At 38.1% G+C, this 13,586-nt stretch overlaps 1 protein-coding gene and 1 long non-coding RNA gene across 3 annotated transcripts in view; one reads left to right on the top strand and one right to left on the bottom strand.

Moving 5' to 3' along the window:
- DARS1 (aspartyl-tRNA synthetase 1) overlaps nucleotides 1–2,955 on the bottom strand; it is a 64,153-nt gene extending 61,198 nt beyond the window's left edge. Inside the window, exons 1-2 of one of the 2 annotated variants that reach the window (XM_047870285.1) lie at nucleotides 2,733–2,955; nucleotides 347–404 (exon numbers count right to left, since the gene is read on the bottom strand). In XM_047870285.1, the coding sequence (XP_047726241.1) occupies nucleotides 347–404; nucleotides 2,733–2,798 (124 nt within the window). In that variant the 5' untranslated portion in view covers nucleotides 2,799–2,955. Of the gene's footprint in view, nucleotides 1–346; nucleotides 405–2,661 lie in introns of both variants that reach the window. The other variant, XM_047870286.1, reaches the window with a different exon arrangement.
- A 147-nt stretch (nucleotides 2,956–3,102) lies between these two features.
- LOC125172356 (uncharacterized) overlaps nucleotides 3,103–13,586 on the top strand; it is a 38,898-nt gene continuing 28,414 nt past the window's right edge. The window contains exon 1 of the long non-coding RNA XR_007154703.1: nucleotides 3,103–3,405. This is a non-coding gene — a long non-coding RNA (uncharacterized LOC125172356). The remainder of the gene's footprint in view (nucleotides 3,406–13,586) is intronic.

Genomic DNA, 13,586 nt, shown 5'->3' with positions numbered 1-13,586 from the left:
AACATGTAAAAAAGTTGTATTTAATGAAGGCAGTTAATATTACCCATTCTTGTTTTATCTCGTAAGCCAGAACTTAATCTCAGTTAAATCTTTTACCTTATCGTTTTAACATAATTTACCATTTAAAGTATACTCCTTTAACATATTTTCTTCCCTTCCTAGATTCGTAGCCTCAAATTGACAATGTTTCTGCAGGGTTATGGTGTCTGGTTGGGTTATTTATTCACTTAACCTTTTCAGAATTATGCCTTCAGAGTTATTATGCCAAACTTACTTACAACTTTATGAAGTGCTTTCCTGGAATTAGAAAGAAAAAAAAAGCCTTTATTATCATATAGCTACTAACCTGGTTTTTCTTGTGACTGTATCATTGAAGATACTCCATATCTTTCTTTAGCATAATCCTACAAAGAAATGTTTTTGGATTATGACTTTTTATTTAAACGTTAATAGCATAGTATACACATAAATACAAATAACAGAATATAAAAATGAATTCATTTTAACTTTCAGAACCATTTTATTAATTAGAGAGTCAGTAGTTTTAAAGTGTGGAAATCTATCATTTTCCTATATATATAAAGTTTCTGGTTAATTTTTGAAGATCACCACTCCTGGATGGATATACCATACGCAACAGCTTTCTCGGATAAAATTTACATACATATATAACACATCTTAACTACCTTCTTCAAAAAGATTAAATGACTTCAAAGCAGGGATATAAATTTCCTCTGTGAAGGGAGTAGGATGAAGTACAGTTTTATTAACTTCCTATTACAGGAAGAGATGTTCAAAGAGAACCAACATTTTGGAGTAACCTTTCTGAGCACCAGATGTCCTCAGTTTTTAAAAATGGGAAATGTTGGACATAAGCTACTACAACTTTGTAAAATAGCAAAAAAATTCACCAGCTTCCTGTTTCTACAAACTACCCTCAGGGGCACCTGGGTGGCTCAGTTGGTTAAGCGTCCGACTTCGGCTCAGGTCATGATCTCACAGTCCGTGAGTTCGAGCCTCGCGTCGGGCTCTGTGCTGACCGCTCAGAGCCTGGAGCCTGTTTCGGATTCTGTGTCTCCCTCTCTCTCTGCCCCTCCCCTGTTCATACTCTGTCTCAAAAATAAATAAACGTTTAAAAAAAAAATTTAAAAACTACCCTCAGTACACAGGGTTGTAAGCAGTTGGAAATGGCCAATATCTAATTTCTAGTTACATTTTAAAGTTAGCAACAGGAAACAGGCAATATAGGGTACAGACTGTTAACAACAAACTATATTTACAGAATAGACAAGTGGTCTTTTACTTTAATCTCCCTTTACTTCTAAAATGGTACCTTATTTTTATTTTTTAATTTGAGGAAAACTGTTTATCATACCCTCTTCTTGGAGAACAAAAATGAACATTTGCATAGCAAAAGTCCTGAGCAGTCTTGTACTAAAAATCCCTTTTAACTCAAAAAAAAAATAATAATAAAAATAAAATGGTACCTTAAGATCCTTCTAGCTATAAAATGACATAATAGCACCACAATGCCTACCTTATATCTAGACCTATGCAATCTGCAAGGGAGCACAGTTTATATAATTAATCAGATCAAAAATAAGCAAAAATAATTTCCCTAGGTTTTACAAGGTAATTTAAAACATATATGAAACAATTCGTTTCTGTCAGTCTATAGCTACTTGGTGGAATCCTCTCCTGTAGATCTGATGGATATTGCAGTTTGTGTTTATACCAAAATAAACCAGACATGTTAAGGTGCATACTGAACAAGTTGTTTTTTTTTAATAAAAAAAAAATACACCTAAAGACAAAGATAACCCAGCCCTAATAGAGAAATACAGTCACACAAGATAGCATGAGGCCAGCATTTGTAGATTACATGGTGTGAGTAAAGGGTCATTTATCAGTACTGTTCATATTTAGATAACTTTTATTCCATCTAATGTTGTTAAGATGACCTATTCCTTACGTAGCTTATCACAAATTCATAATTACTCAAGAGAAAAATTAGGAGCTGGGTAGGGATTAAGGCCCAGTTATCCTACAATGCACATAAGTTGTAGGATGTCTTCAAAATTTCATTTTTGAAAAGCATTGAAGGACCACTAGGTATTAGGAACTACCCACATGATTTTGAATCACTTCATCTCAAACGCTTGCTCTGCAAACTTCCCTACCTACCTCACTGGGTCACTAGAAGGGAGAAAATAAAAATGGCAAGCGTTCTTTAAAGCTGTCGCACGGTAAATGGTCATTAAACACATCGACAGATCGCTTTACTAAGTACTGTCATTACCTGTAAAAACATTAGGAACATGAGAGCTGAGAAGAGAAATCGACTACAAGTGGACATTACAATTTTACAAGACGAGGTGTAGGGGCAGATTACGTGAAGGACGTGCCTAACCCAGGCACGTGTGACCCCAGCCGCTCCTACTTCCGGGACAGTTGTTGCTCCACGTCCACCCCACCCTGGGACACGCTTCTGTTACAATAGGCTCCAAGCGCCCCTGTGAAAAATGAGATCCGAAGTAGGTCTAGCCACGATGCTCGCGCAAGGGCCCTGGAAGCCCAGAGAGCGCTCTGGGCGCCCGGACACCAGGCCTGCGGCCCGCAAGCAAAGTGCGGACAGGGAGCTGGAAGCAGGGCCCCGCTCACCCTACTCCCTCCCTCAGCGCGATGTGGCCCAGGGGTCTGTCGTCCCAGTCCCGGGGAAGGAGAACACCCACTTCCGCCGCGTCCATGATCTCCCGCGGCTTCTCCTGACTCCTGCGGCTTGCGCTGGCGCTGGGCATCGGGACAATTGGACGGGGCAGCGGTCACCACCCTCCCTCGCAGGCTTCCGTAGGGCAGGCCAAAAGGGCTTCTCCCTCCCATACAGTCTCCGCCCTCGCGACACTCAAGCCACAGCAACGCACTCGGACTCCCCGTGGTGGGTCGGCTCCGGAAAGATCGCGAGAACTGAGATTCCTTAGCGCTGTAAGGCGAGCGACCCGCGCCGCCGCCCTCCTCTTGCTCCACCCCTGCGGGTGTTTACCTGGAGTTTGAGGGAGTCCCTGGGAATTCGTTGTAGTCTCGCGGGACTGGCTCTGTTCAGCTACGAGCGCCGGGGCTCCGGAAGGTGTGCTGCGGCGCTCGGTCTTTGTTCACTCTTGTCCAAACTGCAGCTTGTGCTAGGTTCTCTTTTTCAGCCTTATTTACCCCTCCCGGCTTTAGCTGCAGACTATTCACTAAAAAACCCACCCAAGCACAGGCCTCGGCTTTTCCTCCCCCGGACTGTCCCGCCTTCACACTCCTCAGAGGCTTTGTGGCCGCCTGGGGTTAAGGGAGACCTCTTCGCAAACTCCTCTCTATGTACTGGGGACACAGGAGTGCTGGGTTAAAAGCAGTTGGCTTGCTAAGGTAGGATTGGGTACCAGTACCCAAGTGATAAGTAAAGTGTAAACACAATGGTAGAAATCCCACACAATTGCATCGGTTACCCGGACCCATAGCGTTATTACAGGAGGTGCATAGTGTTGGTTGTTAAAGGGACAAATCACCTTAGGCTTAAAAAAAAAAAAAAGTGATCAATGAGCCTTTTATCACAATTCAAAGTAATTTGGGGGGATAGATTAAATATTGTCTCCCCTGCTAGACAGCTTTGCACTCTGTCAAATTTTAACTATTTTAGTAGTGCCTTAGCCTGGCACCAAGGGCACAGTTAATACTTGTTAAAGAATGCAGTAGACCCCAATGCAAATGAAAATGCCCTGGAGGCTACCTCATTCAGGTCCTGGACTATGGTAGTGAGAAGACAGACATGATCCCTGCCCTTGTGAAGCTTACCTTCTAATTGTAGGTGTGAAGTAGAGAGGTGCTATGGAAGTTTCTTTGAGGGCATTCATCTCAGGGTTCCCTGAGGAAGTGATGCTTAACTAAAATCTAAAGTAAGTGTAGGGGTCAGCCAGGTGAAGAGGGGCTTGAAAAAATGGAATATTCAAAGACAAGTGGGTAGGGAGAGAAAGATCATGGCTCAAGTTTGGAGACAGTGCATATGAGATGCTTTTGAGACATCCGAGGGGAGATGTCCAGGTAACCACTGGCCTGTGGGGCCTGGAGCATAGAAGAGAGGTTTAGGCTACAGATAAAGGTGGGTAAGACCCTGGTGGGTAGGTGGTAATTGAAGTCTTGGACTAGGAAAGAGAATGTGATAAGAAGAGAGTGTTAACATTGATTATCAACTGCTGCATAGACCTCAAGTAAGATGATGACTAAAACATATGTTGGATTTAGCAACACAGAGGCCATTGATATTCTTAGTAAACATTGTTTATGGTAAAGTGATGGGATCAGAATGAGTGAGTGACAGTGAAGAAATGAAAGTACTGTAAAAGTGATTATAACAAATCTTTATATGGTGCTTACTGTGTGCCAAGCACTGTTGTCAGTGTTTTACATATACTTACTTAATTCTTAATTTTTTTAAATTTGAGGTATAGATGAAACAATATTATATTAATTTGAAGTGTACAATATAGTGATTCAATCTATATACATTTTGAAATGCTCACCACATTAACTGTACTTACCATCTATCACCATATAATTTTATTACTCTCTCTCTCTCTCTATATATATATATATTTACATTTATTTATTTATTTTGAGAGAGAGAGAGAGAGAGAGACCACAAGAGTGTGGGCAGAGAGGCAGAGGGAGAGAGAGAATTCTAAGCAGGCTCTGCAGCGTAGAGCCTGATACAGGGCTCTTTCCCATGAACTGTGAGATCATTACCTGAAGGGAAATCAAGAGTCCCACGCTCAACCACTTGAGCCTCCCAGGTGCCCCACAATATTATTGATTATATTTGTTATGCTGTACTTTATATCCCCATGACTTAGTTTATAACTGAAATTTGTATCTTTTAATCCTCTTTACCTATTTCACTCATTCCCTCATCCCCTTCCCTCTGGCAACCACTACTTTGTTTTCTGTATTTATGACTCCGTTGTTTTGTTGCTTTCTTTTTTTAGATTTTATGTGTAAGTAAAATCATATTTTGTATTTGTCTTCCTCTATCTTTACTTATTTCACTTAGTATAATGCCTTCTAGGTCCATGTATGTCCTAGATGGCAAAATTTTATTCTTTTTTATGGCTGAGTAATATTCTATCGCATGTATACCACATCTTTATCCACTCATTTATCAATGGATACTTAGGTTGCTTCCATGTCTTGGCTGTGGTAAATAATGCTGCAATGAACATAGAGGTACATGTATATTTTTAAATTAGGGTTTTCATTTTCTTTGTGTCAATATCTAAAAGTGGATTTACTGGATCATAGAGTAGTTCTATTTTTTATTTTTTGAGGAACCTCCATACTGTTTTCCATAGTTTTGCACCAACTTACATTCCCTTTTTTTCCAGTGCATGGGGGTTCCCTTTTTTCTACATCCTTGATAACACTTGTTATTTCTTGTCTTTTCAATACTAGCCATTTTGACAGGTGTTAAGATGATGCCTCTCTGTAGTTTTGATTTGCATTTCCCTGATGATTAGTGATGTTGAACATCTTTTCGTATGTCTGTTGGTCACTTGTATGTCTTTGGGAAAATGTCTGTTCAGGTCCTCTGCTGTTTTAATCAGATTTTTGGGGGGTGTTGGGTTATATAAATTTTTTATTTTGGACATTAACCCATTATCAAATATGTCATTTGCAAATATCTTCTCCTATTCAGTAGGCTGCCTTTTTATTTTGTTGATGCTTTCCTTTGCTGTTTTAAAGCTTTTTATTTTGGTGTAGTCCCAATAGTTTATTTTTGCTTTTGTTTCCCTTGTCTGAGGAGAAATATCTAGAAAATGTTAAGGCTGATGTCAAAGAGATTACTGCCTATGTTTTCTTTCTTTTTAAAAAAATGTGTTTTTTTGAGGTGGGGGAGGGACAGAGATAAAGGGAGACAGAATCCCAGGCAGGCTCTATGCTGTCAGTGCAGATCCTGATGTGGGGCTCAAACTCATGAACTGTGAGATCATGACCTGAACTGAAATCAAGAGTTGGACACTTAACCAATTGAGCCACCCAGGCACCCCGCCTATGGTTTTTTTTTTAGGATTTCTGTGGTTTCAGGTCCCACATGTAGGTCTTTGATCCATTTTGAGTTTATTTTTGCCTATGGTATAAGACAGCAGTCTAGTTCCATTCTTTTTCCTGTAGCTTTCCAGTTTTCCCAGCACCATTTATTAAAGAGATTGTCTTTTCCCCATTGAATATTGTTGCCTCCTTTGTTGTAGATTAATTGGCCATATAAGTGTGGGTTTATTTCTGGGATCTCTGTTCTGTTCCATTGATATATGTGTCTGTTTTTGTGCGAGTGCCATACTCTTTGATTACTATAGCTTTGTATTATAGTTTGAAATCTAGGAATGTGAAACCTCCAGCTTTGTTTTTCTCAGATTGCTTCAGCTATTTGGCTGAAGATTTTGTGGTACTATACAAATTTTAGTTTTAGTTTTAGTTCTGTTCATTTTAGTTCTGTTGTTCATTTTAGTTCTGTAGTTCATTTTAGTTCATTTTAGTTCTGTGAAAAGTGCTATTGGTATATTGATAGGGATTGCACTGAATCTGTAGGTTGCTTTGGATAGTATGGATATTTTAACAATATCACTTATTCCAGTCTGTGAGCAGCTTTCAATTTATTTGTGTTATCTCCAATTTGTTTTATCTTATAGTTTTCAAAGTACAGGTCTTTCACCTACTTGGTTAAATTTATTTCTAGGTATTTTATTTTTTTGATATAATTATAAATGGGATTTTTTCTTAATTTCTCTTTCTGCTAGTTTGTGATTGCTGTATAGAAGCACAATATGTTTCTATATGTTAATTTTGTATCCTGCAACTTTACTGAGTCCATTTATCAGTTCTAATAGTTCTTTGGTGGAATCTTTAGGGTTTTCTATATATAGTATGGCATCTGCAGAATGAAAGTTTTACTTCTTTCTTACCAAATTGGATGCCTTCTATTTCTTTTTGTTGTGGGATTGCTGTGGCTGATTGCTTTTTGTTGTGTGATTGAATAAAAGTGGTGACCGTGGGCATCCTTTTCTTGTTTCTTTTTTTTTTTTTTAATGTTTATTTTGAGAGAGAGAGAGTGTGTGTGTGTGAGTGGGAGAGGGGCAGAGAGAGAGAGAGAGAGGGAGTGAGAGAGTCCCAAGCAGGATCCACACTGTCAGCACAGAGCCCGCCACAGGGCTCGATCTCACAAACCTGATCATGACCTGATGATGACCTGATGATGACCTGATGATGACCTGAGTCGAAATCAAGAATCGGACACTTAACTGACTGAGCCACTCAGGTGCCCAATCTTGTTTCCGATCTTGGAAGAAAGTGTTTAGTTTTTCACCATTGAGTATGATGTTAGCTGTGAGTTTGTCATAAACGACCTTTATTATGTTGAGGTGTATTCCCTCTATGCTCAATTTATTAAAAGTTTTATCATGAATAGATGTTCAATTTTTGTCAAATGCTTTTTCTGTAACTACTGAGATGATCATATGATTTTTATCCTTAATTTTTTTTGATGTGGTGTATCACATTGATTGGTGGATGTTGAACCATCCTTGTGTCCTTAGAGAAAATCCTACTTGATTATAGTATATAGTCTTTTAATTAAAGACTATATTGTATTATTGAATTAGGTTTGCCAATATTTGTTGAAGATTTTTGCATCTATGTTCATCAGGGATTTGGCCTGTAATTTTCTTGTTTTGTGGTGTCTATGTTTGGTTTTGGTGTCAAGTAATGCTGACCTCATAGAATGAATTTGGAAGTATTCTTTCCTCTTCTGTTTTTTGGAATAGTTTGAGATTAGGTATTAACTTTTAAAATATTTGGTAGAATTCACTTGTTAAGCCATCTAGTTCCGGACTTCTCTTTGTTGGGAGTTTTGTATTGATTCAATTTCATTACTAGGAATCAGTCTGTTCAGATTTATTTCTTTATAATTCAGTCTTGGAAGATTGTGTGTTTCTAGGAATTTATTTCTTTTCAGTTGTCCAATTTGTTGGCATAATTTTCTAGTAGTCTCTTATAATTGTATTTCTGTGGTGTTGTAACTTATTTTTCATCTGATTTCTTTGATTTCTTTGAATTCTCCCTTTTATTTCTTGAGAGTCTGGCTAAAGGTTTATCAATTTTGTTTATCTTTCCAAAGAACAGCTCTTAGTTTCATTCATCTTTTCTATTGTTTTGTTTGTTTTATTTGTTCGCACTATCATCTTTATTATTTCCTTTCTTTTACTAACTTTGGGCTTGGCTTATTCTTACCTTTCTAGTTCCTTTAGTTGTAAGGTTAGATTGTTTATTTGAGATTTTTCTTGGTTCTTGAGGTGGGCCTGAATTGATATAAACTTCCTTCTTCGAATTGCTTTTGCTGTATCCCAGAGATTTTGGACTATGTTGTTTCTATTTTCATTTGTCTCAAAGTATTTTTTAATTTTCTCTTTAATTTCTTTATCGACCCATGGTGGTTTAGTAGTATGGTGTTTATTCTCCATGTTTGTGTATTCTCCATGTTTCTGGGTTTTTTTTTTCTAGCTTTTTTCTTGTAACTTATTTCTATGTAATATCATACCTTTCATACCTTTCCATGGTTGGAAAGGATGTTTGATATGATTTCAGTCTTCTTAAATTGACTGAGACTTATTTAGTGGCCTAACATGTGACCTATCCTGGAGATTGTTACATGTGCATTTGAAAAGAATGTGGGGGCACCTGTGTGGCTCAGTCAGTTAAGTGTCTGACTTTAGTTCAGGTCATGATCTTGCGGTCCATAACTTTGAGCCCTGCGTGGGGCCCTGTGCTGACAGCTCAGAGCCTGGAGCCTGCTTCAGATTCTGTGTCTCCCTCTCTCTGAATCTCTCTCCCTCTTAAATATAAATAAACATTAAAAAAAATGTTTAAGAAAAGAATGTGTCTGGGGCACCTGGGTGGCTCAGTCAGTTATGTATCTGACTTTGGGTCAGGTCATGATCTCATGGTCCGTGGGTTCAAGCCCCATGTCGGACTCTGTGCTGACAGCTCAGAGCCTGGAGCCTGATTTGGATTCTGTGTCTCACTCTTTCTGCCCCTACCCTCCTCGTGCTCTGTCTTTCTCTGTCTCAAATAATGAATAAACACTAAGAAAAAAAAAATTCTTTTAAAGAAAAGAATGTGTCTTTTGCTGCTTTGGGATGAAATGTTCCATATATATCTGTTAAGTCCATCTGGTCTAATGTGTCCTTTAAAGCCAATATTTCCATGTCAGTTTTCTGTTTGGATGATGTATCCATTAATATAAGTGGGGTATTAAAGCTTCCTACTATTATACACAAAAATAAATTCAAAATGTATGAAAGACCTCAGTGTGAGACAGAAAACCATCAGAATCATAGAGGAGAACAGCAACCTCTTTGACCTTGGCCATAGCAACTTCTTACTAGACATGTCTTGGGGGCAAGGGAAACAAAAGCAAAAATGAACTATTGGGACTTCATCAAGGTAAAACCTTCTGCATAGGGAAGGAAACAATCAACAAAACTAAAAGGCAACCAATGGAATCAGAGAAGATATTTGCAAATGCCATATCAGATAAAGGGATAGTATCCAAAATTAATGAAGAACTTATTAAACTCAACACCCAAAAGCAAATAATGGATTTAAGAAATGGGCAGAAGACATGAATAGACATTTTTCCAAAGAAAACATCCAGATAGCTAACAGACACATGAAAAGATGCTCAACATCACTCATCATCAAGGAAATACAAATCAAAACCACAGTGAGATACCACCTCACACCTGTCAGAATGGCTAAAATTAATAACACAGTAAACAACAGCTGTTGGCAAGGATGCGGAGAAAGGGGAGCCCTCTGGCACTGTTGGTGGGAATGCAAACTGGTGCAGCTACTCTGGAAAATAGTATGGAGGTTCCTCAAAAAGTTAAAAATCAAACTACCCTACAATTCAGCATCACATTACGAGGTATTTACCCAAAGTATAAAAAAATACAGAATCAAAGGGGTATGTGCACCCTGACGTTTATAGCAGAATTATCAACAATAGCCAAACTATGGAATTATGGAAAGAGCCCAAATGTCCATTGACTGATGAATGGATAAGGCAGATGTGGCATGCATATATATACATATATACATATAATATTCTATTGTATATTCCAATATGCATTTTATTTCATTTTATTATTTTTTTAGCATTTATTTTTGAGAGAGCATGAGTGGGGGAGGGACAGAGAGGAGACACAGAATCCCAAGCAGGCTCCAGGCTCTGAGCTGTGGGGCTTGAACCCATGAACCTTGAGATCATGACCTGAGCCAAAGTTGGATGCTTAACTGACTGAGCCACACAAGTGCCCCCCCAATATACATTTTATTTTATTTAAAAAAAAATTTTTTTTTTTTACGTTTATTTATTTTTGAGACAGAGAGAGACAGAGCATGAACGGGGGAGGGGAAGAGAGAGAGGGAGACACAGAATCAGAAGCCGGCTCCAGGCTCCGAGCCATCAGCCCAGAGCCCGACGCAGGGCTCGAACTCACGGACCACAAGATCGTGACCTGAGCTGAAGTTGGACGCTCAACCGACTGAGCCACCCAGGCGCGCCACCAATATACATTTTATATACATATATGTACATATATTTTATGTACATTTTAATGTAATACATTATGCTAAGTGAAAAAAGAGAAAGACAAATATCATGTGATGTCACTTATATGTGGAATTTAAGAAAACAGATGAACATATGGGAGCAGGGAAAAAGAGAGAGATAGGGAAACAAAACATAAGAGACTCTTTACAATAGAGAACAAACTGAGGGTTGATGGAGGGAAGTGGGTGGGGAATGGGCTAAAAGGGTGTTGGGTATTAAGGAGGGCACATGTGATGAGCACTGGGTGTTATATGTAAGTGATTAATCTCTTAATCCTGAAAACAACACCATATGTTAACTAACTAGAATTTAAATAAAAATTTGAATAAAAAATACATTAGAATAGAAAAGAAAAACAAAAGTCTCCTACTATTACTGTATTGCTGTCAATTTCTTCCTTTAAGTCTGTCAATATTACTTTATATTTAGATGCCTTTTGTTGGGTGCATAAATATTCACAAATGTTGGATTGATCCCTTTATTATGTGATACACTTTTTTCTTGTTATAGTCTTGTTTTAAAGTCTATTTTGTCTGGGGATGCCTGGGTGGCTCAGTTGGTTGACTGCCTATTGATTTTGGCTCAGGTCATGATCCCAGGGTCACGGGATCGAGCCCAGCATCAGGCTCCACACTATGCATAGAGCCTGCTTAAGATTCTCTCTTTCTTTCTCTCCCTCCCTCTGCTCTTCTCTCTCACTCACATGTGTGCTCTCTCTCTCTTAAAAAAAAAAAAAGTTTAAGGTATATTTTATGTGATTTAAGTATTGCTTTCCCAGTTTTTTCTTCACTAATGTTTATATGGGATATCTATTTCCATTTCTTCACTTTTGGTCTGTGACTTGAGGTCTAAAGTAGGTCTCTTATAGGCAGCATATAGATGAGTCTTGTTCTTTATTTATTTAGTCACCCTTGTCTTTTGATTGGACTATTTAGTCCCTTTTAGTCCAATTAAAGTTATTGTTAGGTGTATACTTAAAGCCATTTTGTCAAATGTCTAGTTGTTTTGTAGTTCTTCTCTGTTCCTTTCTTCTTCTCTTGCTCTCTTCCCTGGTCATTTAATGAATTTCTTTAGTGTTGTGCTTGGAGTACTTTTTCTTTATTTTTTGTGTATCTGTTATAGATTTTTGATTTGTGGTTACCATGTGGTTCACATATATCACCCTACATATATTGGAGTCTGTTTTAAGTTGATTGTTGCTTAAGTTCAAACACATTCTTTTTTTGATTTTTTTTTAACGTTTATTTATTTTTGAGACAGAGACAGAGCATGAACGGGGGAGGGGCAGAGAAAGAGGGAGACACAGAATCGGAAGCAGGCTCCAGGCTCTGAGCCATCAGCCCAGAGCCCGACGCGGGGCTTGAACTCACGGACCGTGAGATCGTGACCTGAGCTGAAGTCGGACACTTAACTGACTGAGCCACCCAGGTGCCCCAAGTTCAAACACATTCTAAAAGCACTACAATTTTACTCCCTCCTTCCATGTTTATGTTTTTGATGTCATATTTTACATCATTTCATTTTGTGTATCCTTTAGCTAATTATTTTAGATGTAGTTGGTTTTTACTACTTTTGTCTTTTAAACTTCATAATAGCTGTATGAATGATTGCTCTATTATCTTTACTATATGTTTGTAAATTTACCAATGAAATTTGTCTTTCATAATTTTTTTACTTCTAGTTTATGATTTTTTTCTTTTCCACTTAAATAAGTCCCTTTAACATTTCTTGTAAGGCCAGTCTAGTGGTGATGAACTCTTTTGGAAATTCTTTGTCTCTCCTTCAATTCTGAATAATAACTTTGTCAGGTAGAGTATTCTTGGTTGTTGGTTTTTTTCCTTTCAGCATTTAGAATATATCATGCCACTCCCTTCTGGCCTGCAAAGTTTCTGCTGAAAAATTAGCTGATAGCTTTATGGATTTTTTCCTATATGTAACTAGTTGCTTCTCTCTTGCTGCTTTTAAAATTCTATCTTTATCTTTAATTTAAAACAATTTATTTATTTTGGGAGAGAGAGCACACATGGAGCAGAGAAGTCTCTGCACTGTCAGTGGGGAGCCTCCCCTGGGGCTTGAGCTCATGAACCATGGGATGATCTGAGCCTAAATCAAGAGTTGGATACTTAACCAACTGAGCCACCCAGGTGCCCCTCTAATTTTTAACATTTTAGTTATTATGTGCCTTGATGTGGCCTCTTTGAGTTCATCTTGTCTGGGAATTTGCGTGCTTCCTGGATCTTGTTGTTTTCTTCCTCAGTTTAAGCAAGTTTTCAGCTTTTATTTCTTCAAGTAAGTTTTCTTTCTCTTTCTCTCTCTTCTCTTTATGGGACCCCTATAATATGAATGTTAGTATGCTTGATATTTTCCCCAGAGTTCCCTTAACTGACCCTCATTTTTAAAATTCTTTTTTTCTGTTCAGCATGAGTGATTTTCACTACCTCATCTTCTAGATTGCTGATCAGTTCTTCTCCATCTTCTCATCTGCTGTTGATTCCCTCTAATGTATTTTTCATTTCAGTTGTTGTAGTTTTTAGATCTGATTGGTTCTTTTTTATATTTTGTATATCTTTGTTGAAGTTCTTGTTGAATTCATCTACTCTTCTCCCAACTTTGTTGAGCATCCTTATGATCATTACTTTGACCTTTATATCAGGTAGATTGCTTATTTCTGTTTCATTTAGTTCTTTTTTTTGAAGTGTTTTTTTATGAGTAATTTTTATTCTGAGTAATTTCTATATCCCATGTGGGGCCCAAACTCATAACCTCAGGATCAAGAGTTATGTGCTCTTCCGACTAAGCCAGCCAGGTACCCCTCATTTAGTTCTTTTTCTGAGGTTTTGTCTTGTTCTTTCATTTAGCACTGTCTCCTCATTTTGTCTGACTCTGTGTT

This window comes from Prionailurus viverrinus, chromosome C1, assembly GCF_022837055.1.
Source record: "Prionailurus viverrinus isolate Anna chromosome C1, UM_Priviv_1.0, whole genome shotgun sequence".
Lineage (NCBI taxonomy): Eukaryota > Metazoa > Chordata > Mammalia > Carnivora > Felidae > Prionailurus > Prionailurus viverrinus.
This window is presented reverse-complemented; position numbering and strand designations above follow the sequence as displayed.